The following is a 27,784-nucleotide window of genomic DNA, read 5'->3' as shown; positions in this document are numbered from 1 at the left end:
TGAAATGTCTTGGCAGGATGGACACTTTTTGCAGTGTTCACCTCCTCTTCCTCCTCCCTCTCCTCCTCCTCCTCCTCTGTAAGGACAGAGGGGGCAGGTCCTGTTGTAGTGGGCTCTATTACTGCCTTGGCAGGTGATGCAGGAGCTCACACGGGGCTTGAAGAGCCTCCCTGCTTATCTGGTTATAATAATAGAGAGGTGACCTGGTTTCAGCACCGCGCCTCGTCAACAGCTCCAGTGCACGCCGGAGATTTGGCCAGCCCCTCCCCGCCCGGTGCGTCTCACAGAGCGGGTACTCCAAGGCGCAGCCTCCGCGGCAGTTTCAGCACCAGCGGCCGGCCGGAGCGGAGCGGAGCTGTCCACACATTCAGCACGTTGGAGGAGGAAACCGGACCACGGACAGTAAGGCAGCCGGGATCTATCTTCCTCCTGGACACTCCGAGACAGCTGGTTTCAGGATGGCGTCAAAATACTTTGGCCTTTTCGTCCTTTTCCAGCTTCTAGCACTGAATGTAGTGAGCCAGATATCTGCCTTCCCCACACCTACAGCCTCAACGGATGGTGAGTTGGCCATCGCCTCTAACCATGAGATTATAGTCATGTAATGTAAAGCATTTGTTTGTGGAATACTATGTTTATTAATGTAAAAATAGTATTGAGAACTGCTGCTGGAGGCAGGAGATTACGCAGGAGATTTTAAAAGCACCACAAAGTGCAATAAGGTCACAGCACTCTTTGTTCAGCACACATGGCTCCCTATATTCAAAATACCTAAAGTGTATCATAAAAAATTATTGATAATCTAAACCTTTAAAAGCATTAAAATATCTGCAGAGACACAAAATGTTACCATCACACTTGTAATCTTGTTCAGCTCATATGAGCAGTTAAAGGGATGTTTATTGGAAATTACTGAGCAGTTACTGTTTATCCTTGTACATAGGTTTTATAATGTTTTGTTGCCTGTACTGTTTGGGAGCTACATTATTTTATTCATCCATAAACCTGTTGATCAAGAAAAATAGAGCACAAAGCAGTGCCTTTAAAGTTCAGCTCCAGCTCAGCAGTGACTGGCGGGGTTTTTAATGACTCCTGCTCGCATGTTATGGCCGCTTGTGGTCTATTTTCGACGCAGTTTAATCTTTTGTTTGATAATCCGATTAAGCTCTGCCTCTGTGGTGCATGGTGAGCTAGGAGAGCAGAAATGGACACACAAATCTGACAGATACAAATGTATTCAAATGACAAGAAAAACATAATTCATGGTTTTAAAAAATTGTGACACTTTTAATGGAAGTAAATGATCTCATCATGGATTTGTTAAAACGTTTTTATTTATGTGCAGTTCACATTTGTAACATGTAAAACCTGAGTCTGTTTTCAGCCACCAGTTTAGTAAGTACATGTTTTTTTTATGTTGCAGATAAAACTGTGTACAACAGACAGCTGACAGAAGAGAGGCCCCTACAAGAGCAGGTAAGCTCTCTTCCTCCATGCACCAAAGCTAATTTCCTCATCCAATATCCGGTCAAATGAGCTTTATGGTCACTTGTCAAACAACCTTGGTATTAGCCCAGCAAACATTATTAATCAGATCTTATATCCTGAGTGGAAATTATTTCTTTAATGTTCATCATTTCCTCCAGATTGCTGAGGCAGACAGCGTGAAGGCTGCGGTGCAGTCAGCTGGTAAGAGGAAACCTTACTGCCAATCAATTAATGACTTTATTTCCGCCTGCTGGATGGGTTCATGTTGCAGCACTTCCAGTAAAACAGGCATCGTCTGTATCGAGAAATAAAAACTATTAATGTGTTCATCTGCAGTTTTATTTTTCCAGTTTGATCATGTCGTGTCTGCTGCCTTTTCAGAGAGCAAGCGTCCCTCTGCCTCCAAGGACGCAGAGTCAGAGCAGGACCTTGATGACTTCACCGTGCTGAAGTCACTGGCTGACGGCCAGAAATCAAAGGAAACCACTGAGGTGCCGCTCAAGAAGGAGGACCAGTACGTCCCAGATGAGTCAGACTCCACCAAGAGCCGGCGCCTGGCTGAGGACTACGACTCCACCAAGAATGGGATGGACTACGGCAAGTACCAGGGTACGCACACCTGTCACCATGCATCTTGCCCATACAGGCCACTGTTTGGGTCTGACTCCTTCTGCTTCTGTGACCTTTGCCCCCCGTCGCCAAGGGCAGGCCACATGCAGGATGCTTCTGACTGTCGCTGGCAGGCCACCAGGCAGACATTTTGAGACAGAATAGGCAGAGGAAACACGTGTGTGTGATGGGAATAAGCAGAGACAGATAGAAAGAGTCAAAGACAGGACACGTGAATGCAAGAGGGAGAGATTATCCTCTTCCTCACAGACACTGTTGTGAAAGCTTATGCTGCGGTACCAGCTCGCTGTCTTCACAGGAGACTCTTTAATGCATGGCTGGGATTTTTTCTGGACCATTAATGTTGAATTCATATTTCATAGTTCACTCAAAATCCAATCATGCTGACACAGATTTTGAGTCTCAATAGATTTCATCAGCTCAGCACACATTTCACTGTACACGCATGTAATCTGATATCCAGTCCAATCATCAGCACAAAGCAGAGTCTCTGAGGCGAGGTGACTCAGGCACAAAGCGCTGAGTGCTACACTTCATCGATTCATGCGGTCGGCCCGGCAATGACAAGCAGCTCGTCAGGTTACGCTACATCTAAATTTGGCAAGCGCAGTCTGGATTTCATTTCTTATTTCCTTTAGTGACACAGAAATAGGCCTGCCGTTTGAAGGTAAAGTACATCACCGATGAGTCAACCTGCCAATATGGGCAAAAGTATTCCAGCACTGCTTATTTTTATTGTGCGTGGACCTTGAGGAGCAGCAGGGACTGTTATGTAAGAGTCAAGCTATAACAATTGCACATTTCTTACTCAGTCATGTGGATAAAGATATGTTGAATATGAGGAGGAGAAGACAAAATTATCTTTGCCACATAGTGAGAGAGAGACTTCATTTTTAGTTCCAGGTTTAACACATTTTTTTCAACAATAGAGAGAAGAGGAAGGAGGAGAGAATAAACAGTCAAACAGATTAAGCATTAAAGCACAAACATCTGCTTTCTGTGGTTAATAAGCATGTTTAGGAAGTTACAAATGATGACATATGTGTTGTTTCCTTTAAGATGACCCAGAAAGCTTCCGCCAGGTCGACGGCACTCCGCTGACAGCAGAGGACATTGTCCAGAAGATCGCAAACAAGATTTACGAGGAGGACGACAGAGGGGTGTTTGACAGGATCGTCTCAAAACTGCTCAAACTGGGGCTGGTAGGTTGTTAGCTTGTGCGCCGCTCGATTCGACACAGCGTGTAGCGTGACATTTACTCAACAGGAACTGTCTCTCTCATTGCACTCCCTGTCTCCTCACCAGCAGAGGAAGAGATGTGTGAATTGTACTTTGTTCCATGATTTCCGCTGTAAATTACTTTTTTTGACACTCAATAAGTAGTTTGGCGGAGTCCAAATTGCTCCCTGAGATGGTTCTCTCAGTGACAGTGATCGATATGTGATACAAAAAGGTTTATAGTCAGTGCACGCTGTTCTGTTCTAACACGTCTGACAGCACATTTGTTATTACAAACAATTGTTCTCAGTCTCTTTGTCTTTCTGTAGATCACAGACAGCCAGGCGGATACTCTGGAGTACCAGGTGGCTGAGGCACTCCAGGATCTCATCACCGAAAACGCCAAGAACAATGAGATTGAAGATGTTGAAAGCAACGACCAAGAAACTAGAGGACAGCAGGACGACCAGGGTTCGGACGCAAACAGGGTAAAAACCTGCAAAGAAGTGATAATGATGATAACAATAAGGATGACAATAATACAACAAAAAACTCTGGCTTCTCCAGGACTCGTGGGGGCCCCCCAGACGCCGCTACAATGAAGACGAAGAGGATGAGGAAGAAAATGATGACGAGACTGAGGACGAGGTGGACAGGGATGCAGAAGAAGAGGGAGGTGACACAGCCGACAACAACTGGGACAAAGAAGAGGGCAACGAGGTGAGTCCCGAAGACGGGCTCAAGGACCTGCAGTACTTCCCCAACTTCTACCGTCTGCTCAGGAGCCTCGACTCAGGTAAAAACACACACACACACCCCGAGGTTCGTTTGACAGTTTAGATCAAAGACACAAACATTATCGCTTCACAGCATCCTTCATCCAAAGATAGAAGTTCTCCAGATCAAGAACAGGGCTAGAGAGCCGTTGTTGTCATGGCAATATTGTTCTCAAGGATGAGTCAGTGCTTGTTTTGTCCGCCTTTGTTTCCCTGACACATCTTCCTAGGAAGTGCGGATAAAACACGCACACACATCACTAATTATTTATAATCCGTTCATCATGACCCCCACAGTCAAACACCATGTGGTAACATTAACGCCACGGTAGCCAATTACCATTAGCTGGGCATTAATGCTGGATTTGCTCCCTGGTTTGCCGCTGCAGATCAAGACACTCAGGAAAGAGAGACATTGATCACCATCATGAAGACACTGATAGACTTTGTGAGGATGATGGTGAAGTACGGCACCATCACGCCAGAGGAGGGAGTGTCCTATCTGGGTAAGACATAACACAAAAACAACACTGCTTATCTGTAGTCTGGTACATTCAGTGCCAGAGCAGCAAGCATAGAATTGTATGGCACATGCCACAGTCATCAGAGACCTTGCTGCATTTGTGGTAAATCACATAATGCACAGTATACATAGGGCAGGGTGCTGACTTGATGATATTGTGTATTTTTCATGTAACAGTTCATTCTTGACCTGGAAATAGTTCCATTTATTAGCTTCCTCTGAACCTTTCAACCCAAATATAACGCTCATGATGTGGTTGAAAAGTCCAGGAAAGAGTCCAATAAAATCTCCCATGAAAGCTAGTACTGTAGACCTTGATTTAAAGGAGCAGTACGCAGGATTTAGTGGCATCTAGCTGTTAGGATTGCAACTTCCAACCAGCTGAAACTTCTCCCCTGTGTCAAGCGTGAACTCCTGGTTAGAATTCTTTATTCCTTAAGTGTTAATTGTTCAGGAGATTTTTATTGGGAGCCGAATTATCCTCAGAGGTCACTTCCTCTCAGAAGCAACTGGACCAGGTGATTTAAACCAGTGAAAAACACTGAATAAAGCAGCTTCGCATTACAAATCAGTGTCTCTCTGACACTGTTCAACATGTTGGAGACAGCTGCTAGCCCAGTGCCTGCTGATGTGTGCTCAGCTCTTTTCTTTGATAACTTAAGATCCAGACATTCAGGAGGTTTTTAACAGGAGCCAAATTATCTGCAAGGGCCTCAGCCTCTCCAAAACAAATGGACCTGATTACGTACGCTGTGCTTTTTTTCCCGACGCTGGTTAGCTTGTTGCGAAGAGGCTGCAAACTACAGGTGCCGTAATGAAAACACAAACGGCCCTATCTAGACCCAGTATTTGTCCGTTCTGGGCTACTGTAGAATCATGGCAGTGCAACATGGTGATCTCAGTAGACGAGGACCTGCTCCCTATGTAGATATAAACCACTAATTATGATGTAGTGATAACACAAGGATCATTATTTTTCAGGCAATTGTACACTAAAGAAAATGTACTTATTATTCTCTGTGGAATCATGATCATATGATCATATCAACAAAAGGATGTTGTCTAAAATAATAATTCCCAACTAATGTTACCTAAACTAACAAAAAGGAGGTTTTGTTTTACATTTACTGAGAGTATCACTGATTTAAAGCATTACAGTTAAACATGGCTGACATATTCATAGTAATGTGATATTGGTTCCAACCATGTTGAACAGTATGTGTGGTTTATGTGTGGATAAAAGGTTTCAAATCTAAGTCTGAATCTGTCCACTGCATTAGCCGCCAGCGCACACGCACTTCTCTGCCTCTGTGTTTTATGTATGTGCTTTTTCCTCGTGTTCTCTGTGTGTTCAGTCGAGCTAATGTTCCCTATCAGCTGGTGCAGTGGAGTGTAAAGCCTGCACGGACAGATTAGTGTCAGGGGCACCCTGTATAACAGGCTACTTTTTATGGCTGGCCATCACATCAGTGGCCAGTGGAAAGGTCAGCCACCTGTAAGGGACAGCTGTCATCTCTCTGTGTGGGCCTCAGGAAACCCAAGACAACAGCACTCACACTCTCTCTCTGCTCAAATCAGTCCCAGCGTGAAGAAAATAGAAATGATGTGCTCTTTTATAACATAGTTGTGCTTTAAAACCAGCTCAGCAAACATGATTTCATCTAGGGCAGCGAGATTATGGTCATTATCGCTGAATATGCCGATTATTTTCCGATAAATTAATGTTTAAATTGTAAAAAATGGGCATCATAAATTTCCAGAGCCGAGTGCGATGTCTTCAATTTGCTTGTTTTCTCTATCCAGCAATCCAACATGGAAAGATATTCAGTTTACAGTCATGTAACACATAGATAAGCAGCCAGTCTTCAAATTAGAGAAGCTTAGAACAACAACAAAAAAAGTTTGGCGTTTAATTAAACTGATAAATCAAAAATTCTCTGTCTATTGAGTTATCAATTAATCAGCTAATCCGATCAGAAATACAATTTCTGGCCAATTGGAACACATTTACAAAGTGTAAATGCCACTAGCTATAAAAGCTGTGATCAAGTATTAAAACTAAGGCTGACCTTACGTAGGCTGCAGAAGGTTAATTAGTGCTCTTTGAAATGATCTCCAGCAGCGTGTTGTCTCTTACAGCGGAACAAATGATCACACCAGAACAAAACAGGCATATACCATTACAAAAGCCTAGGGTTTCCTAGACAACCCCCCTGGCATTATGTAGTATAGGTTGTGAGGAGATAACAGGACGGAATCCCACCATCGCCTAGCAACAAGCTAATGCCCCCCACTCCCCACCTTCACTCCCCCCACCTAGGCTGTGATGCTCCAGTGACTCACCCAGGTACACAACTGAATACACAGGGCTGTCAGTCAACTCTAATCGGGTGATACAGGCCCCAAGATAGATGGAGATGTAGAGGAAGAGAATGGTGGAGGAAGAAAGATGGTGTTGATGTGTGTGTGGGCAGAGTGAAATAATGGGCTTCCACAGCGCTACAGGTGGGAGGAGGCAGCTTAGATACACAGAAAGTGCAAGTGAGATGCTTAGATAATAAGAAATGAAAGCGAGTGAAGGCAAATGAGAGAGGAAATCATTTTGGATCCTTGATGCTCGGTCACAGCGCTGAAATCAAACATTTCTGTTCGTTTTATTGCTTTGTTTTCTTTGTGTCCTAACATCCAGATATCTAATATCCTGTCACTGTGCAAGAGTCCCGAAAGATCTGGACCTGATTCAGCTGCTCTAACCTGTAGTCATATTTTCTTCTCTTTGCACAGTGGTGTACTCAAAGTAAATGACCAGAATGTCTCTAACTCTAAATATTGGAGAGGTGCTTGGGTCGCACTTTACTTTTAGTCCCCCTATTCAGTATTACGGGCCCACGTTTATACTGAAATAAGCTTCCTGCAGTGGTGGATGTAGCTAAGTACGTTTACACGCTGCACTGAAGTACAATTCTAAAGGGTACTTGTTCTACACTTGAGTAGGCTATTTCCATTTATGCTAATCTTTCTAGTTTTACTTCGCCACATTTATGTTAAAGCTTGCAAATAGGTTATAATATATAGGCTAGGAGCCAGGACCAGCTGTCAGGATGTTTTCTAATACCTTTTTTTCACTATTATTTCCTGTTAACCTAAACCTTGAGCCATCACAAGTTGAAAACGAACATCCCCAACTCCAGGCCTTTTGGTGTCAAGGGGCCAAAAACCCTGTTTTTCCGGCAACATCATGTAAATGCAAATATTGAGGTGCAACAATTGCATAAAAATGTCCTTCATTCATTCATTTTTCTGTAACCACTTATCCTGCTGGGAGTCGTGAGGGGGCTGGAGCCTATCCCAGCTGACATTGGGCGAGGGGCGGGGTACACCCTGGACAGGTCGCCAGACTATCACAGGGCTGACACATAGAGACAGACAACCATTCACATTCACACCTACGGACAATTTAGAGTCACCAGTTAACCTGCATGTCTTTGGGCTGTGGGGACATCCAAGCTCCGCACAGAGGGGCTCCCCCACCCTGGGTTCAAATCCCCCACCAGGAATCCTGTGACTGTGAGGCGACAATGCTAACCACTGCACCAACATGCCGCCCAGAATAAAATGTCATACACTGAATCTGGCATGGAGTATCCTGAAACATTGGGGAAAGCAGCAAAATAAGATTCTGGAGCTTGCTGCCATTCTACTTTAAAATACTGCCTGTGAAACCCCAAAAAAGGCAAAAAAAAAAAAAAAAAAAAAAGTGTCAGCTTGACACATTCTCATTAAAAATGACAGCACTTTATGCTAAATGTCACTTCCTCACTTGTATAAAGAAAACTCCCCAAGTTCACGAGCTTCAATCTGAGCCCAAGATGTTAATATAGGTTGAGCCACTCAGCAGTTTATAGAGCAGTTTAAATGAGCTCCACCTTTACCAGCAGCATCATTAAAAACTAACTAACACTAAAAGTATAATTTATAAGACATGGTGGAGATGTGAAATGGGACACCCTGGTTAACTATCTAGACCTTGAGAATATGGGCTAAGACACTGAGCAGATAGTATCTAAATTGTGTTTACTAACACGTTGTCTAGATTTAAGATAAAGAAGTGCATGTATCAAGCAGGAACCAAACACTGACCAAGAATCTAAAAGCTAAACTACCCTCACCCTAACTACTAAATGGTCCCAAGACATTTATTCCATCAGTCTAAACATTGGTTAAATAGGTAAAGTACAATAAATACGGACATATGGCAAGTGGAATGAACAGTACACTTTAAATGGATGTAGGAGTAACGAGATAAGAAGTGACTAGCTGTTCATGGTATTCAAGCTCCAATATATTAACTGTAACTGCTGTCTAAAGCTCTTTGTGAAAACAGACACAGATAGTGATAGTAAAACACAGTTGTATATATAAAATATGTATTTATAGGAGAAACGGTGATGATAGCTGCCCACTACTACATCATAGTGTGTTAGAAACCATGCATTTACTGTTTAAATGCTAAACACAGGCACTTAAAGTAAAGTGTAACTGTAACTTGATATACGGGATGAAATTTCAGCTGCTATCTGGGATGTGTGTATCTCCAGAACATCTGCTCTCTCTGTTTCTGGACATAATGTTTACCCCTTTGTTAATCCAGAGAGGATCAGTTGTCATTTGTCTCTGAGAACCATATGATCTGTTTGTGTCACTCAGCTGATTTAGGGTCTTTTATGTTCTCTAATCTTGTTGTGAAAGCGTAGCCCACTGTAATAAATGTAGTTGTTGATAAATTATCTCTATTACTGCTGCTCTGAGACTATATTTTCTTTCCCAATATTCAGTCCATAATGCATTCATGAATTATTGAAAATTATAGTGCAAGAGATTTTGTTTTTTGCTGTCGTCATACTCTTGAATCTCCCTCTTCCATTAATTAGATGGAACCCTTTTCTAATGATAATCACCCCCTGAGTCACACAGGCACAGCCTGGGGCTTTCAAACAGATAAGAGGTTTTCATTCATTGTCTGAAGAGTGAACTGACGTCATAATGCTGATCAAATCTGAAGTAAATGTTTGGCTTGTTTTGCCCCCATGCAGAGAACCTGGATGCTATGATAGCCATGCAGACCAAGAACAAGCTGGGAAAGTCTCTGGGGCCTCCGGACTTCATTGGACCCAACGGTAAACAGCCTCACGAGTTAGCCAACAAAAACATCTATAACATCATATAATTTAATTCAGTGTGACCATATGTATTAAGTATATTAGGCTTTGTGGAGATACATAGGCGTAACGCAAGTATAGGAATAAAAAGGTTTGTTAAATATGGTTTAAAATATGGTTTGATCGTGTTATTACCTATGGGGAATAATTTAATTGATGAAACCACTTGGTAACCAACAGCATACCTTTAAGTGTTTTAAAACCTTTTCGGATATACAAACCAACTTACTCAAGAACTGTACTGAAGTACAAATTTGAGACACTTGAGTAGTTGTGTTGAGTATTTTAATCCCATGCAACTCTCTACTTCTACCCCACTACACTTCAGAGGGATTTATTGTGCCTTTTTCTCCACTACAATTATCTGAAAACTTTAGTTACTATTAACTTTACAAAGGTTTTTGTACAGAAAACATATGAAAATGTACAAGTGCAGCTAAAACTATTAGCTTAAATAACATTTTCAATGCAGGACTTTTACTTGTAACTGAGTACTTTTACAGGTTGGCATGAGTACTTTTACCTCAGTAAAGGATCTGAATTCTTCCTTTATCACTGACTAGGACAAAAACATATTGGGTGCGTTCCGAATTGCATATTTTTTCTTTATACTTTTAGCAGGTACTGCAGCTGTCCTTAAAAAATACACAGTAAAGCACACAATCCCTGAACTTTGACCCTCTTGCTTTTATGTCTGTTACCTTGGAGATAAACAAACGCCACTTACTGAGCTCGCCAGAGACAAAGATCAACCTCTTTGCTGTTGTTGCTTTGCAATGTGTGTAGTTAAACTTTAAAGTAATTACTACGCAGATTGCAGATTCTAACATTATATTTGCGACAGTGAAATCACATCTACAGTTCTCTGTTCTCTCTCCTATTCACTTAAACAATCAATATTCCTGTTATTACTATTGGAATGATCTTCAGTTACTTGAATGTGCTGTCATCCATCACTGAGACTTCTGGGAACTGTCAGTCGGCTGTCAAGCTTTCATGGGTTTGTGGCTCAGTTGATGTGACATATCTTCCGCTGTGTGGAGGATTGTGGGTCAGAATAGCCAGAAAAGCATGCTGGCTTTTATACAACAAAATCAGACAGGATGTTGTAGAACATCCTGGTATTTTTGGCATACTGCATTTGACTGACTATGTATTGAGGCATACTCAATCTTTTTCTGGCATACTTTTAGTATGGCATGGGCATTGAGACCCACAGATTATTTCCATGTAGATATAGATTTTAGAGGGGTTAAATTTACCTTGATGGGAATAGTTTGGGAAATATGCTTATTTGCTTTCTGGTGGATAGTTAGATGAGAACATCAACACCACTATCAGATCTGTCTGTTAAACACAAGGCTACAGCCAGTTAGCTTGTCTTAGCCTTAACCTCTAAAGCTCAACAAAAAAACATATTATCTTGTTTGTTAAATCCTTATAAAGCATAAATATAGAGTCTCCAGGAAGTCGCCGCTCACAGCCCTCCATAAAACAGCAGACTGTCATTTTTACACTTTGTACAGATAAAACAAACAGAATTCAACGTGTGAATTACTCTCTGCCAGAAACTGAGTAAGCATATTTCCCAAAATGTTGAACTGCCGCTATAAGTAGCAGCGATTTTTAATGCTCCATGTGTTTTTTCTTTGCTGTAGGAAAAATCTTGGATGAGGACGACAACACGAAGGCTGAGGCCGCCAAGATGCAGAAGGAGTATGAGAACCTGAAAGACTCGACCAAGGAGGAGCAGCCATCAGCTGAGACCAGTCAGTCCACTCCCCAGTCCTGATGACCAGAGGAAACATGAATAATTTTTTGTGTAGTGATTTGATAATTTGACCAAATAATTTGATACAATTTGATTCTCTGTGCCGTGTAAATTGCATGACTCGTTTTTTTGTTTTAGTTTGTTTTTTGGCATTATGATTTCATTGTTTTGTTTTGTGTCAAACGTCCCAAATAAACACAGAATTCTCACATATCTCAGATTCCCACCACATCAGCTCAATGAAGCAAAAAATGCTCTTCACTCCACCTCAGTAAAAGGTTTTCAAAATGAGCCTGAGTGTAATGGCCGTGACCATTTCCGACCTTTTGTTTTCGCTCAGTGGGGCTGACAGGAACAACACCGTGTAGTCCAGGGCCAATCATAGTTAAGTCCCTGCTTGTGCCTGAACTAGGCCAGTCCAATAACCCTCACAGGAAAGCTTGTCACAGCTGTCATTATTTTCTCTCCGCTCATCAATCTAATCCACACAAACACACAGACAGGCACGCATACAAAAAGGAAAAACAAAACGAAACACAGAGCAGGATTACCACCAGGCAGTCATTTCAGTTAGAAATGACGTAAATCCTGAGCAATGGCAACTAAACTCTCAGTAATCTGTACATAAACAGGCTGCAATGAGTTGCATAATATGATATTTATCAAAAAATCAGGGGCATGTGTTTTAATCTAGATTTAATCTGTGGTTAAATGATAGTCTGATCTTAAATGGTGGTTAATATCAACTTAAATCTCAAACCTGGAGATTTTATACACTAACTGTAGCCCCCACTTTTCCACACTGAGTGGGTCTTTTTAAACCAAGGCCAGAAAATAGTGTTTTATTGTGCTGCGAAGTCAATATGAAAGAAATATCCTTGCTGTCAGCGTGCTCCCGTTGCTACAGAAATTTCAAAGTTAAAGCATAAAATCTTGCTTTAGGACAATTTTGTGGTATAAATAATTGATAAGTTCAAGGCTTGCTGAGTGAAGGTACCACAGAAGTAGTAAAGGCAAAAGAAGAACACTTATTTTTTATTTTCTGAATCAATCAAGAGGCAGATTTTAACATTTCTTTTTCTCCTCTTCTTACCAGATCAGCCTGGCAAGTCAGAGACTTTCCTGGAGGCCATCAGGAAGAACATCGAGTGGTTGAAGAAACACAGCAAAGAAGAAGGCAAAGATGGTGAGACACACTCGCTTGCTCAAATATTTCTGGTTAAAGCAGTCAGTCTAAACTGCTCTCACTGCTCCAATCTTTGCTGAGCTTTAAAAGCCAGACCAAGAAAACATCCTCATTTGCAAGTTGTTGTCTCCTTGCTAAACAGTGGTGGGTCACAGACAGGTCCGAGGCAACGCACTGAAGGACAGAAAATTTGAAGCATCTTTTGTTTGCCTTGATTTGCAATTAAAATGAGTGTGGGATACCGGGATAGATGCTTCACTCCAGATCTCATGAATATGGATAATTCTTGACAAGTCCATCCTAATTATTTGTGATACAGCTTCCTTGTTTGGAGACAAAGGTCTATTCATTTAATCCCTCCTACCTGTTCCTCAGCATTTATGATGTACATGTGTGCAATTGAGTGTGAGTGAAAAGGACATGTAGTCAGTGATGTTGGACCTGGTTCATAATTAGCACTTCTCACACAACAACACAAAAAAGCCATGAAAAGACCATCACGTCTTTGTTATCATGTCTCTGGACCTATAGTGGCGGTAAGTGTGCACTTATATGGACTGCCTTATGCGGAGTGTAACTGTCAGCATTCATAAAGAAGCAGCATGTGACCCAGAAACTGCACCAGTCTGCAGAGCTGTGAAAACAGTCCACCCATCTAACAGGAGAAGCCTGTTGTCGGGCTCTCCACAGTGTAAAATCAATGCCCAGTGGTGCTTCATTAAGCAGCAGAGAATGAAATGTTAATGAGTTCTCACTATTTAGGCCACTGGTCTGCGTCAACTGTTGATCATCACAGCAGGACATGTCAGACAAAAAACACAAAAACTTCTAGCTCAGTGAGATTTATATTTCCTGCTCATGTTCAGTGGCCTGAGCTAATCTGAGTCGATCAATGGCTGATTCAGCCGCTGGTGAGTCAGAGTCACTCTTGAAAGACAATATAAATGACACTTAAAAACAAAGTTTGACCTAGTTTCTCGTGTGCATCTTAAATACGGGAGAAAAATAAGGGCCGACACACTGAGCTTAAAGTGCTGCTGAGTGCGGAGCAGAGGGGCCACGAAGCAGCAGGGAAGTTTTGTTTGGTGCTCATCTCCAACCTGGCTCTATATAGGACACTTCATTAGCATTCTGGTGCGTGGAGTGGTTGTCTGGGACAACAGGGGCCTCCCCGCCTGCCTGTCAGTGATCTGGGCAGAGGAGACAGACAGATAATGGTGTCAGAGCAGACAGGCTCAGACTGAATGCGCACACAGAGTCAAAATGTGCTCCCAAAATCACCCAATTTTCCCATAGTGGCACTCTCGGTGGCGACAGTGATGCATCAATTCTCTAACACACTTTGTACCACATTAAACCTCATCCCTGTTTTCACTATATTTCCTTCCCTCTCCTCGGAGAAAAGTACAGCTGGAGGAGAACAAAAGCCTTTTCAACCAAAAAGCAGTGTCATAGTAACAGAGTGGGCGATGGGCCATATATTGTGTTTACCAGAAGCACACATTAGGACAATCTCAGCAGACGCTCTGTGTGCGTTTAAATGTGTGCATACGTGTGTGTGTGTCTGTGTACGCCTACACACTACACAGATTAGCCCGAGGAGCAGATGGACGTGAAGCGACATCCTGGTTTCGTCTCGCCTGGCTCCTCACAGCCAAGATTGAGGGAAGCAGTGCTGCTGTCTCTAATCACATTCAGTTAATCCCTCACACACGTCATGTGTGTCATCTTGCAAAGCAACAGTATCCTGAGGCGATGCAAGAATAAATGACTGCTGTTAGAAACGTCTTCAAGAAGTTTTTTTTGTGACTTTTTGGCCGTCCTCTCTGTCCTTATTTTTCTCTCTTTACTCAGAGTCAGTCAGAGTCAGGTAGAGCAGGGAGGAGTGGTGCAGCAGCAGCAGCTGTTTGCCTGCTCTATGAAACTCATTTGTTACCATGATGGATAATACAGAGTTAGGCTGTGGTCATCTCTAAATATAGCCACATCCTGCTGCTGCCTTATGGTGCTTTGTTAAGTGACAATGAGCTGTCTGGAGCAAGGTGAATAATACAAATGGTTCTCCAAAAAAAGGGTAAAAAAAAAAAATTAAAGGTGCATCAGGCTCTTTTAGTATTTGAGAGAACCTGGTTTGTTTGACATAACTCCCTTAGCAAGCTTAGACACATCAAACCGACTTTAAAGAACTAGTGCTGACATAGACGGCCTGTTGCGTCATCTGTGCCTCGGCCAGAAGTTGTACTTGGACACACCGCAAAAACAACAGCCAACAACCAACTAGCATGTACATTTGGCATCTGCGCAAGAGGAAATAACCCAGCAGTATTCATCATTCAAAAAGTGAAACCGGAAGAATGACAGGACAGATTTAAGATGCTAGTTAGCCGGTTAGCACCATACATGGGGGTCATCCCTATGTTTCCCGGGTTCTGTGTTTCCTGGGTTCTATGTTCCCCACTTAACCCTGCAAAAAAGGTGCTATGTTCCTCGCTTACACAAAAAGTGTGTTTCTGCTTGGTTAAGTGGGGAACATAGAACCCGGTAAACATAGAACCCAGGAAATATAGATATGCTCCCCACATGTATGATAATGACTGGATCCAGTCCAATTGCTCGCCTGGCACATACACCAAAAAGAGTTTCTAGTTTCTGAGTTTATTTCCATGGTATCTGGCCCACTGAATATGCGCAGCAGTGTTTCCCCCTAGCCTGCCCTCAAATTCCTGCTCATCTTACAGACTTTATAATGTGATGACATCAAGGATTTTAACATCACTTTTCTTGGCTTAAGGAAAGTTTTACAAATATAAAACTTCCATGGATAAAAAAAATCATAATAGCAAGAGTCATTATTGAGCTTGTCTGCAGTTAGAGGTGTCCTGTCAACAGTTTCACAGACATCTCTTTTACAATGGAGGCCTGTGGAGAAAACGCATTTGGGCTGCAGGGGATTTTTTCGCTGCAATACTGCGAGTGGCCACTGGGGAAAAACTGGAAGCAAGACTGAGAGATTCCGGGGGCCTGATTAGCACATTAACAACACAAACCAGTGTTGAAAGAACAAATGATATTTACAGCGTGCTAGCGAACAGTAACACAGACAATTACAAACCGTTTTTGCTGAAGAGCTCAGTGACTTAAAAAAAAAACTTGCCTTACAAGGTTGATTCCATCTTATGCCCTCTTGACTTTAGTTGCTTGTTTGCTTTCCTGTCCTCGGGTTCTCTTCTGGTGCGCTTAGCTGAACTGCCAATCAGAGTGATTTAATTCACCAATGGGCTCCAACGTTTCTGACGCTGTTCAACATGTGTAACCTGCCAAAACAACATACTGCAACAACAAGAGTGACAGGCACTCACCAACAGCCGACTGAATTCTAGGAATCATTTCATTGTAAGAAGTATAATTTTGAAAAGATGTATCTTCTGGCCTTCTTATTACATATGTGGTGTGCTCTTAACCTCAGACAAACATGTTAACTCTGACCTTAATCCTCCTTGATAATGAACTACCGCACCAGATTATGGCTTGTTTGGGTGTGCCGCCTTAAGACGTTTAATGTCTGATCTTTCCTGCCAGCCACCATGGCCTCACGATCTTTTCTCTTTGAATCTCAGATTAAAAAAACCCTCTTTTGTTTTCTCCTTTCAGATTATGATCTGTCCAAACTGAAGGACTTCATGGACCAGCAGGTTGACTCCTACATCGAGAAGGGCATCATCGCCAAGGATGAGGGCGACACCATCAAGAGGATCTACAGCAGCCTGTAACGCCGTCACCCATCCTCCAACCAACCTCTGGCCTAAAACACAGGACTGAATCTGACATTAACATCTCAATCAAAACCCTGACTATTTACAGTTACTTCCCATGGCATGGTAAAATATATACTGTGTATTCAAAACTACCTGCTTAGGGGATCTTGTTTACCCTCTTAGACATTCCCAAAACGTATCAAGAGAAGGGATTTAATAATACTACCAACAAAACAGTCAAATGATTCTTTACAACTGATTATATTTGCACGCCAAGATCGCAGAGTAATAATCACTAGAATATTATTGAGAGAGAAATCAAAGTATTTTATGTAACCAACTCACACGTCCAACTACATGCTAGCATTTACTCCAACCTGACTCCTGTGGGAAATGAATGTTATGAGAGTATGATGCTGTAGCTTCGTCATCAACTGGTTCCAACTTTTTTTTTTTTTGCAACAAAATGCACATATATCAAGTTGTACTCATTCTGTGTAACCCGTCATAGCCTATTATATTTCTTTATTTTCCAGTGTATATGTGAGATCTTAATGTATTCTTGCTTTTTATTTTACCAAAAATATATTTGTCGTGCATCATGTCAGTGCCCTCCGTACTCCTGCTATGTTCTGCTGTAATTCTTCTGGGGGCCCACTAGGGGGCCGTGTTTGTATCATCAACTCTCTGCATGTCTCTGTGAGTTCAACATTTCCATCTCTGTAGAGACTCCAGATAAGTATTTTTAAATGTAAATATTTGTGATTTTTTCCTAAAGTTTAAAAGCAATTAAAACATTGCCTTTTCTTTATCTGTGTACTGAAATGTGACGATGATGCAGCACTGGGAGAAAAAAACACCTCTAACAGACATCCACAGGCCAGAGCTGTGGAATCAAGTCAAGTCATGAGTTTGGTGACTTTAGACCAGGGGTGTCAAACATACGGCCAGGGGGGCAGAACTGGTCCGCCAAAGGGTCCAATCTGGCCCGGTAGATGACTTTGCACACACAATATTGATGCACTTGTGAAGGCTAAAATGTGCCAGGTTTAATGAGCAATTTAAACAGTGAGCAGATACTAAATGTAAAATGCTGCCTCAGAGGCTTTTCCACACTGACCAGAATACAGTTCTCTGAATAAAACAATGCATACTTACTGTGGTCATATTTAAAGATATTGAACATTGTGCAACATATTGTAAAGTAGCAGCTTCAGTACAAAATAATCTGTATCAGACTTATATCTTAAAATTATATGCGTGGAACCCTGAGTATTTTTCTGAGGATATCTCAGGCTGTTCATCATTTGTTTTGTAAATGGATGAACGTTTTCACAATGGACGTTTTTACACTATAAACTGAAAGATATTAACATTGTTGTTAATAGGTTATTATGCAGTGGTTTTACTGGTCCGGCCCTCTTGAGATCAAATTGGGCTGTACGTGGCCCATGAACTAAAACGAGTTTGACACTCCTGCTTTAGACTCAACTCAACAAAATCCAAAAAGAATTCCAACTCGACTTTCAACACCAATGACTCATGGCTGGGGCTGCACAATTGCAGTATGGCCAAGTGCAATATGAAATTGCAGGAGCTGCAGTTTTTGGTGAAATGTGTCATAACAAACTTTTTTAAGTGAAGCACTGTGGTGTTACAGAGATGCCCCATCATATTCCAGATGGAAGGGAACACGCTTTACATCATGATTATCTTTAAAACATTTTTTTCAGTAAAAATGAAATGTAAAAGTTACCGTTTCCACTGAAAACATATATCATATATACCATTTCCACTGTATGACATGACTTGAGTGGAGATCTGTCTTGATTTTGGGACTTGACTTGTGACTTGAGTGGGGAGACTTACTTGTGTCTTGCAAAACAATGACTTGGTCCTGCCTCTGCCCGGTGGGGGAGTGTAACATTGACATTAGTACATTGACTTAAGTAATGTACTTAAGTGCAGTTTGGAGATACCGGTACTTTTAATGAGTATTTCCATTTTATGCTACATTCGACTTCTACTCCATTTATTTAAGGCTTTAGTCACTAGTCACTTCATTTTTGAATATTTTGTATAATTCAGTTATAGAATATATACGAGTCTGAAATTGGCCATTGTACATGATGAGTACTTTTACTGTTGGGGCTTTAAGTATATTTTTATGCTACTACTTTCCAGGACTTTAAATTGTATCAGAGTATTTTTTACACTGTAGTATTACTTTTTACTCAACTAAAAGATCTGAGTACTTCATCCACCTCTGCCACAAGAACCCGTACTGCCATCAAAACACTTCACATCTGTTTTAATTACATATTTATTCTCCCCAAATAAAACCAATAGAATTTAAAAGCACAATAAAACAGCTGTTACAGACAGTTCTCAACACACATAAATAATGCATTCACACTTCAAAAATAGAGCAGTCCCTTCTTTTTCCCAAAGAAAACAGCTTCTATGAGGCAAATGTTCAAAGGCTTGAGTCCATCCACCGCTTCTGTGTGGGGTGTGCTCATACAGGGTAAACACTGATGAGGAAGGCCTGAATATACTTTCCAATGATACTATTCTAGGAGGGGATTTAGCACATCCGAAGCGGTTAGCGAGTCTAACAGGCTAATCCCTCTGGAATTGCTGAGCGCTGTGTGTGTGAGAGAGTATGTGTGTGTGAACATATGCAGCAGGTGGGTTCTGTACAGCAGCTTCAGAAGCGTATGACGAGTGGACGGGCACGTGGGCTCGGATGCTATTTACATCAGATGCTCCCCCGCGCCATTAAGTCTCCGAGTAGAACTGTACGTAACAATGACAATCATATACATCGTAATAATAAATGCATATCAATAAATAAAAGGCAAACATGACACTTTTGTTCAACGAGGTTTGGTGAAAGCAAAATGGTAAAGAGAAAACAAAAGCCATGGGGTTGTGGTAGTGCTTGAGCGTGTGTGTGTGTGTGTGTGTTGTAAACGGACTGGTCCTTTAGATCTCCTGATATGATGATGTGGGGGCCGTGCAGTCCTCCTCTTTGTTCCTGCAAATGAGAAAAAGATAAATAACCTTTAGTTTCATGGAATTTTCCACAGTGGAAAAACAGTTTCATATGATAGCAAACACACACACGCTTAACTCCTTTACCCCCCACCGCAGTGTCTAGGTAAGCGCAGTGTGTGTGAATAATGGATGAGGCTAACCAAACAGCAGTATTCTTCTCCGTCACAGCTGAAGGCTCATCTGGCCTCTCAGTACAATACACTGTCTTGAGCTTAACCATGAAGTTTAACTTTTGCTGTTAAGTGGCCACTCTTTTACAAAAGCTTTTTCTTTAGCACTACTGCTCAAACTTTTCACCAGGGTTGAGAGAACAGTCCAGCTGCAAAGGATTACAATTAAGCAGGAGAAGATTTATCAAAAGATCAAAATCAATAGAAGACAGAGAGGAAAGTTTTAAACCATGAGTCTGCAGGAAAAATTGAAGAGAGAACAGTAAAGTTAGGAGGCTAAACTAATGTTGCTACAGAGCTATAGGTTTTCTTTGACTAGAGAACATCCAGAGGGATGACCGGATCAATCTTTTAAACTAAGAAGAATCAGCTATTAAGTGCTCGGTGCTGTTTGCTCTTCAAGAGACCATTTATGGAAACAGGGAGTTGTTCCAACAGACTGCAAATTCACTCATTTCTTGCATAGATCTAGTGCAAACTTGTGTAATCCCTCATATTTCTGCTGTTTATAGCCATCTTTAAGAAAATAATTCACCCTAACTCCTTCTTTAAGTTGGTCTGTCTCTCAATGGGATATTTCTCTATCTATCTACATCAAAATTTACATAATGTTTGGTAGAGAGCAAGGTTTAAGGAGCAACTGGTTGATTTTTGGTGGTGATTTGGGTCTGGGAATTCTGTCATAAAATCTTCTTTAGCAGCTGAATAAGGGTTTGTTTACAGAGTCAGAAGTAACTGAGTGTTTCCTTCGAGGGCCTCCAGATTTTGGAGTGACCTGCTTGATGAGGTGAAGCTGGCAAACTCTTTTGTTTTAGATTACTTGTGGAAACAGAAGGATTTTCCATAATCTGTCTATCCTCTGTCACATTAAGACGTTTTGGTTCTTGATCCAACTCAAAAATCTTAACTTCTTTCCTGCATATAATTCACATAACAAAGATTACAAGGAGTAAGGAGTTGTTTCTTCTTTTTTTAACCTTATTATCCATATAATCTTTTCCTTTTATCATCCTTTATAATCTTTTTTTTACTTTTGCTTTGAAAAATGTAAGTGACAACAATTAGCAGATTGTGCAGTACTGACTAAGTTTGTGGAATCATCTGATCAAGTTTTCAGGCTAAAACCTTCATAACATAAATCCATACAGTGATATCAGATATACAAGATATACAGATATACTCTATGGTCTGCTTAAGGTAATGTATCGACCAGTCCACTTTCCCCTACAGTTTGGCGCATGAGGTTTGTGGTTTGTTCCATCTAAGGGAGGAGGCCAAACAGGCATGCGGTCTGTGTTTGCTCTGAGACCGTGTGGAAACAACGGAGTGAGCCTCTGTTTGTCTGAACACATAGCAGCTCCACGGGCCAACCTTTGACGTGGCTTGGAGTCGGAGCCTAACACAAAGCTGGGCTTTACCTCAGCTGGTAGGTAAACATTTATTGAGAAATTAAAAACTTCGTCTCACGCATGTACTCAAGGCTCGTGCGCCTTTGTGAAAACAAAACGCAGGTCTGGATTTACTGGCACATCATGAGAAAATTAACAGGAAATGCGGTGCAATCGGAGGGTCATATAATAATGAAATACTTGCAACAGTATTATCTGACAGACAGCATTTATAATTTAAACACCAAGCAAGTACTAACTGTTTATCACATGATGTTAAAATAGTTTTAATTCTGTCATGATTTTTTAAATTCATAAATAAGACAGCACAATGCATTGCCTTGTGAGTTTCTTTCTGGCTCTTTGACGTCAAATACTAGATCATAATATAACACCAAATCAAAATCAAATCAACAGGATGTAAGAAACACTAAAAATACAACATTTTATTCTTCTGTGGTTGCCTTATATTGATCTAATATGGCATGAACCATTTAGTTGTATTCTTTCAGGAGTAATTAGAGAGCTATGACCTGGTTTCAGACCACCAGTGTATGACAGAAATCAGAGACAAAGGACAGCTGATGTCAGAGCAGCTGCCAAGTCGGTCAGGTAATGTCACCCCGAGGCCAACAGGAAGTAGATTAACATAACGGCTGCTGCAGTAGCACCTGTTTCCACTGTAGCATGAGCAAAACATGTTTTGAGAGCCTGAAGTGGAAAAACAATTTATACTCTTGTCTGTAGAGGAAACTGCTGCAGTGTGACTCAGTCCTGACTAAACTGATAGTGCCAACAACGGCTGTTTGTCTATGAATGGAAGCATGCCAGGCGTCCATTACTACCTCACTACTGAGCAGATGTACCAATTTTCTGTGTCCTCAACATGCAGTGTCAGGAAGACATGCTCAGGCCTGATTCAGCAGGCCAAATCGGCCGCTAAATACTTGACTGTTGCATAATGTGGCATCTGACTAGTACAGCAGGTCTGTGAAGCCCTGATTCCTATCTTCGATCCTCCTTCTGTGGGAACATTTGCACTTCCCTGTCTCTGTTCCTGCTGACTGGGACATCCGACAATGTCCTTTCTATTAAACCCAGAAATTACTCAGCTTTTATCTTAACATTATCTTAACCAAGAAAAAGAAGCACCTTTTGCAGGTATCCATCATTTGTAAAGGGCAACAGGCAGATCTAAAACCTACAAAATACACCATCTGATTGGTTGACATGTTGAGCAAACACAGGCCTGAGTGGACCCTTAGGGAACGACTGGTCCGGGGGACTTACTCAAGGTGTCTGCAGATGCCAGACACTTACATTTAATGCTTTTTAAGACCTTTTTTAAGACAAAATTTAAGACTGATTTTTGGACAAATTATCTTTTTCTTATTAAATCATTAAATCTAAGTATAGATGTAAGTATTACATATATGTGGTCCTGTGCAGGGGTAGGTTCTATGATTATTAGAGTGAGTTAGGTTCATCGACAGTTTGCCAACAGGTAAGTACAGGTATTAAGTATTAAGTTAAGTGGTGCATTCAAAGATTTGTAATGCCATAAATGTGGACTTTCACACAAAAGAGCTTGATTAATTTTGACAATAGAAAGTTAAAGATGGATAGATGACATTAGACAAAATGTTGACTGCATTTTTGACCTCACATATTCAAACTTAAGACTATTTAATGACTGTTAAGGCCTAATATTTATAAAACGGACTGTTACTTTAATTTAGGCTACATCCGTACTAATACATTTTCATTCTAAAACATCTCCAACCTCCATACACACAAGCATTTTAGCACCATTTCCGAAATAACCTCCATCCTTGTTACTTGCCTGCCCACGTGCTAACACTCCTGAAAAGGCATTTCACATGACCATGCACAGACAATGGGCCTGCGCTTGCCGGTGTAAACAGGAAGCAGGTTGTATACTCTGAGACTGGTTGCTCAGCTACAGAAAATAGTATGGAGGAAGAACGGCAATGCCGAAAAGTAAAAACAGGGATTTTTTTGCTTGGACTGGCGACAGAGTGAAACTATTACTGAAACAACACATGAGGCAGTAAGAGGGCAGAAAACATAGATTGGTAGTTGGTGCACAGCTAGTATGTAGACGTACAGTATTAGAGCTAAATCAGGAATATTATCCATCCCTGGAGGAAGGATAATGTTACCCACACAAAAAGGATGAAATCACGAAAGGTATATAGGCTTAGCTGTAATGTTTTAGCTTGAAACATTGTGACTGATAAGACCCAATCAGAGATTCAGAACAAAGATGGGTGTTTATATCATCACTTTCAAAAGCCTCTGTTACCGCCTGTCCAGAAAACACAATCATAGAGTTTTCAAATTAAAATGGTGTCAGCAACATTTCCAAAGGTCTCTTTAAGGGGTCGGAAACGTGAGCGTAGTGTAGGAGCTAGGCATAAACGTAGCAAAAGTTATGCGCTTTCAACAAAAACATATTAGTGTGGATGTTGGCTTTGTCAAACAAAAAAAATGATGAGCATTCACAGCCTGGTCTGAAAGTTTGTACTCATCAACAGAAAAAAAAAGCAGCAGCAGTTTGGTTGTGGGTCTCCTGCCACCTCACCTTACTTCCTCCTCTTTCAGCCTGCGTGCTGCCTGCTTTGATTGTTTAATTTGCAAGTCCAGTCTGTGTAAGAAGTCTTTGGCTGACAGCTCCTCTGGCTGGGGGGGTTTGGAGTCCTCGGGGGGCGGGGAAGGGGGCGGCGAGGGTCCCTCGATATCCTGCAACATAACACAAGGTGTATCTGACTCCTGGCACGCTGCGTCGCCGTCCCCGTCGGGAGATTCCAGAGACAGTCCATTAAATATGTAGCGCTTCTCCGACACCACGGGGATGTTGAGGCTGTTCTTCAGAAAAATGCAGTCGTTGCTGAACAGCTTGTTGGCTCTCTTGATCTGCTCCATCTGGCATATCAGGATGACAGAAATAAATGATAGTGTTAAAATAGTATCATGTCTAAGCTACCACCCTCCCTGTTTTGATCCTTTGCACTTAAGCTGAGACCTGCAGACTGAATCATCTTATAACACCTTCTATAAATATGTGGTGTCACTGATATAAATACATGGACTTGCTTATTTGTCCACAACAGTCAGTCTTAAAATCTTTTTCCTTGCAAGTGAGCCAAAAAGGTGAGATCATACGTGCATTTTTAACTGCAGAGAAATTGTCTACACAGCACTGAAACCCTCTTAGGACACAAACTCTGCATTAAAACTCTCTACTCTGGAATTAGGGTTAGAGATTAAGTTAGTTAGCAGCTGTTTGAGCACGCAAAATTTAATGAACCTGGAATACTACGCAAATCTGTCTTTAAATTTAGCTTCTGATCAACACTAATTAATATTACATTTTAAAAAAACAGTAAAAAGAAAATAACATTTCACAAGATGTTGCGTTCAGGGTCGACTCTCCCCTCAAATCAGCAGCTGATGGCTCAGGGCAGGTGGACATGCAATACTTCTTTCAAAATAAGAATAAAGTAGAATTTAGAATATTTTCTAAAATGAAATCGATTCCTAGACAGTATCCGAAGATGGCTTGATTAATGAGTTAGCGGTCCCTGGGGCAATCTTCTGATGTTTTGGAATGTAATGTAGGATCTCAAGGGATATATTGGCAGAAACTGAATATAATAAGTTGTGCCTTCATTACCTTAGAATGAGCTGTTATATACTATAGGGAGCAGGTCTTCATCTACAGAGATCGCCCTTTGTGCCGCATGTTTCTACAGTAGCCTTGAATGGGCAAACCAGACACGGGCACTAGATCGGGGCACTCTGAATCACCAGAGGATCCACGATACTTAAGTCGTAACACAATATTGCTGCGACTTTAAATATGTTGTGATATGCTGAGATTTATTCCCTTTTTCCAACTGTAAATTATGTCCCTAAACCAAAACTTTGTCACCATCTGTTTTATCTAACAAGATTAAGTTTTCAGTCTGTTCATTCAGCCAGTTTTTGCAAATGCAAAATGTATCTGGTGGACTAAAAAAGCTATTGATTATATTATTCTAGTAGGCTACCAAGAGTTTAATTTGTATTTGTCACATTAATAATTTATATCATTAAACAATCGATACTTTGCACTATGTGATGCCACACAAAAATATCACACTGCTATGCTGTATAGATCACTGGCACTTTGTGAAAATGAGAGTAGAAACAAGAAGTGAGCACTGTTCCCACAAGGTGAAGTGAAATACAGAAATAGTTTTAGATGAGGACTACACCCACTTTCACATTTCACACGTCATTCCTATGGTCTAAGACTGTCTAATTATGAACAAACATGAACAAATCTCTCCCAAATCCAAAAACTAGACGGCTAAAACTAAAACTAAGCTAAAACTAAACTCAAATTTTTGATATCATAAAGTACACAGTCTGAAACTGCTCCAAGGACAATTAATTGGGAAAGATGTCTGATGACATAAGGGGCATCCAGGGGAATGTTCTGGGTGTATGAGTACATTGGGAAATACTGGGATGCTTAATTCATGAAGAGTTCCCCTTTCAAGTGTTAGGTCACATCCTCCTTCACTAGGCCTAAAGGATGCTGCAGCAACATTTCTGAAAAGCATCAATATAACCCTGAGTGCTCAAAGGCGTTACTGTGATATTTTGGGGTCAGATTTAACTTTAAAGTGAAATCAAACATCAGTGTCGTGACAGATCAATGAATTCAGGAGTGAACGTGATGCCCACATGACAGAGAAAACAGATGATGCTGTGTTTGGCTTCCCTCATCTGTCAGAGAGGACTGATCAAATGCATTAACACTGATTTCATATTCCATCAGATCCTCTTGTCAAGGTGAACATCAAAGCACGAGCTAACATTGCAGTGGTTGTGTGGCAACCTTACCGTAACACCGTATTTGAGAGCAATCCCTTGGAGGGTATCACTGTCTGTCACCCGATGCTCTATGTATTTCTCCCCCAGAGAGGCCGTGACGCTGGCTGTGCTTCCGTACGAGCGGATCTTGGTCCGGGCCAGACTCTGGGACAGTTCGCTCTCTGACTCGGAGCCGGATCTGGACCGAGGGAAGATGGGCTGACCAAATCGTCCTCCTCCATCCCGCATCGGCAGGACAGGCGAAAACTCCGCCATCTTCTCTTGAATAAACAGCGCGGTTACCTGTGTTTGTTTTAACGCTCCTGTTGACTCGCTGCAGTGAAGTAAACGGCTGCTTTAGGCGGCAGGGAGGTTCCCATCCCCGGTCATACTCGGTATGTCAACCCAGAGGATAAGAGACATGTTTCGGGGGCCACTACCTCACGGGTAGCTTTGTCATAGATCCGTTACGTTGACGTAAAAACGTCCAGAACGTCCAGGAGGAACAACAATAATACTGTTTCCGGTTAGACTTTCAAAATAATTAAAAACACCATCGTCTAAAATGATAATTACGAACCTTGATTGAAATGTTTTGAATCACAAACTAGCTATGGAGTGCAAGTATTTGAAGTAAACTGGAATAAACAACAACAAAAAAAGAAATGCTTCAGCTGAAGACAAAACAGAGCTAATGCCAGTCATTCAGTTTTCCAGCACAGTTGCTAACTTCCGGTAGCTTAGCTTCCTGTTAGCATCTGCAACAGAACAGTAATGACTTAATTAATAGGACATAAAACGGAAAATGCACATAAGCTAAACTGTATGATGATTTGTTGTGATAATAAATTAGCTGCATTTTAAGTTTACGTTCCCAAGATTAGCTGGCACCAGCCCTAAGTTGCTGCGACAACACAAAGCCCCTTTTCTCTGTTTTTAGAAAGACTCGTATGGACAATCACCTTAGTGCTTTGAGACTAATGGAAAAAAAAAACATACAAAGTCTCTCCTCACAGCATATGAAAAACTGAAAATATTTGAGGACCCCTAGAGAAAGTGTGCAGAACTATTAATTAGCTTTAGCCTATTTATTTTAATTATTTTATTTTCACTATCATTTATGTTATTTACTTTATTTTATGTTAAATGTGCCTTGTAGGTTGAGAGGTGTTCATTGTGGTTTGTATGCCTATATGTTTTGTAAATGATTCATTCTCAATTAAAAAAAAACAAAAAAACAAAAAAACAGTGATTGGCAACAAACTTAGGTATTACCAATCACAAGGAAATAGAGGTTTAAGAATTGGCACCTTCTCAGGTGTAGGTGCAACTAATCCAAAAAGCAACATATTCTCTTAAAAGTTAAACTGATACTGTCTATTTAACTAACTGCATTATTTTTTCATAATGACCATGTACACTAACATGGGACATTAAAGGGGAACACCACCTACAATAAAAAATTCCAGTAGATTATTTCCATGACTGAGGAAAGTTCAATCAATTTCTGTGAACATGAGCTACTGTCTCTCAAAACTACAGGCCTATAGGATATAGGATATAAGGTCTGGAGCTGCTCTGTTGACAATTAATGGATGCCTGATTTCTTGGACCCACAAAATGTTTGTTTTCTTTTATTTTCATTTTATACCCAAATGAGCTTTGTTCTATTATAGTGTTCTCAGTTTTGAAACTGAAAATGTACCCATATATTCA

The 27,784-nt window shown here is 41.1% G+C and overlaps 2 protein-coding genes across 3 annotated transcripts; one reads left to right on the top strand and one right to left on the bottom strand.

The window, feature by feature from the left end:
* The first annotated feature begins 104 nt into the window (after positions 1-104).
* Positions 105-17,377, top strand: scg3 (secretogranin III). 2 transcript variants are annotated; one of them, XM_049560050.1, is made up of 12 exons: positions 105-561; positions 1,424-1,476; positions 1,647-1,689; positions 1,870-2,085; positions 3,178-3,320; positions 3,666-3,824; positions 3,904-4,132; positions 4,502-4,618; positions 9,729-9,812; positions 11,513-11,623; positions 12,722-12,811; positions 16,463-17,377. In XM_049560050.1, exons 1-12 carry the CDS (start codon positions 459-461, stop codon positions 16,579-16,581), a joined length of 1,467 nt encoding a protein of 488 aa, XP_049416007.1. In that variant the 5' UTR covers positions 105-458; the 3' UTR covers positions 16,582-17,377. The 2 variants fall into 2 exon arrangements, with proteins under 2 accessions (XP_049416007.1, XP_049415998.1); XM_049560041.1 differs by having other exon boundaries at positions 1,870-2,097.
* A 1,490-nt stretch (positions 17,378-18,867) lies between these two features.
* On the bottom strand, positions 18,868-26,570 carry lysmd2 (LysM, putative peptidoglycan-binding, domain containing 2). The gene is made up of 3 exons (XM_049560201.1): positions 26,099-26,570; positions 23,790-24,130; positions 18,868-19,606 (listed from the first exon to the last, which is right to left on the bottom strand). The coding sequence occupies exons 1-3, from the start codon at positions 26,342-26,344 to the stop codon at positions 19,555-19,557; spliced, it is 639 nt and encodes a 212-aa protein (XP_049416158.1). The 5' UTR covers positions 26,345-26,570; the 3' UTR covers positions 18,868-19,554.
* Between the last annotated feature and the right edge of the window lie 1,214 nt (positions 26,571-27,784).

The sequence above is a fragment of the Epinephelus fuscoguttatus genome, linkage group LG2, assembly GCF_011397635.1.
Source record: "Epinephelus fuscoguttatus linkage group LG2, E.fuscoguttatus.final_Chr_v1".
Classification (NCBI taxonomy): Eukaryota; Metazoa; Chordata; class Actinopteri; order Perciformes; family Serranidae; genus Epinephelus; species Epinephelus fuscoguttatus.
The sequence above is the reverse complement of the archived record's forward strand: the minus strand, read 5'-3'. Positions and strand labels throughout refer to the sequence as shown.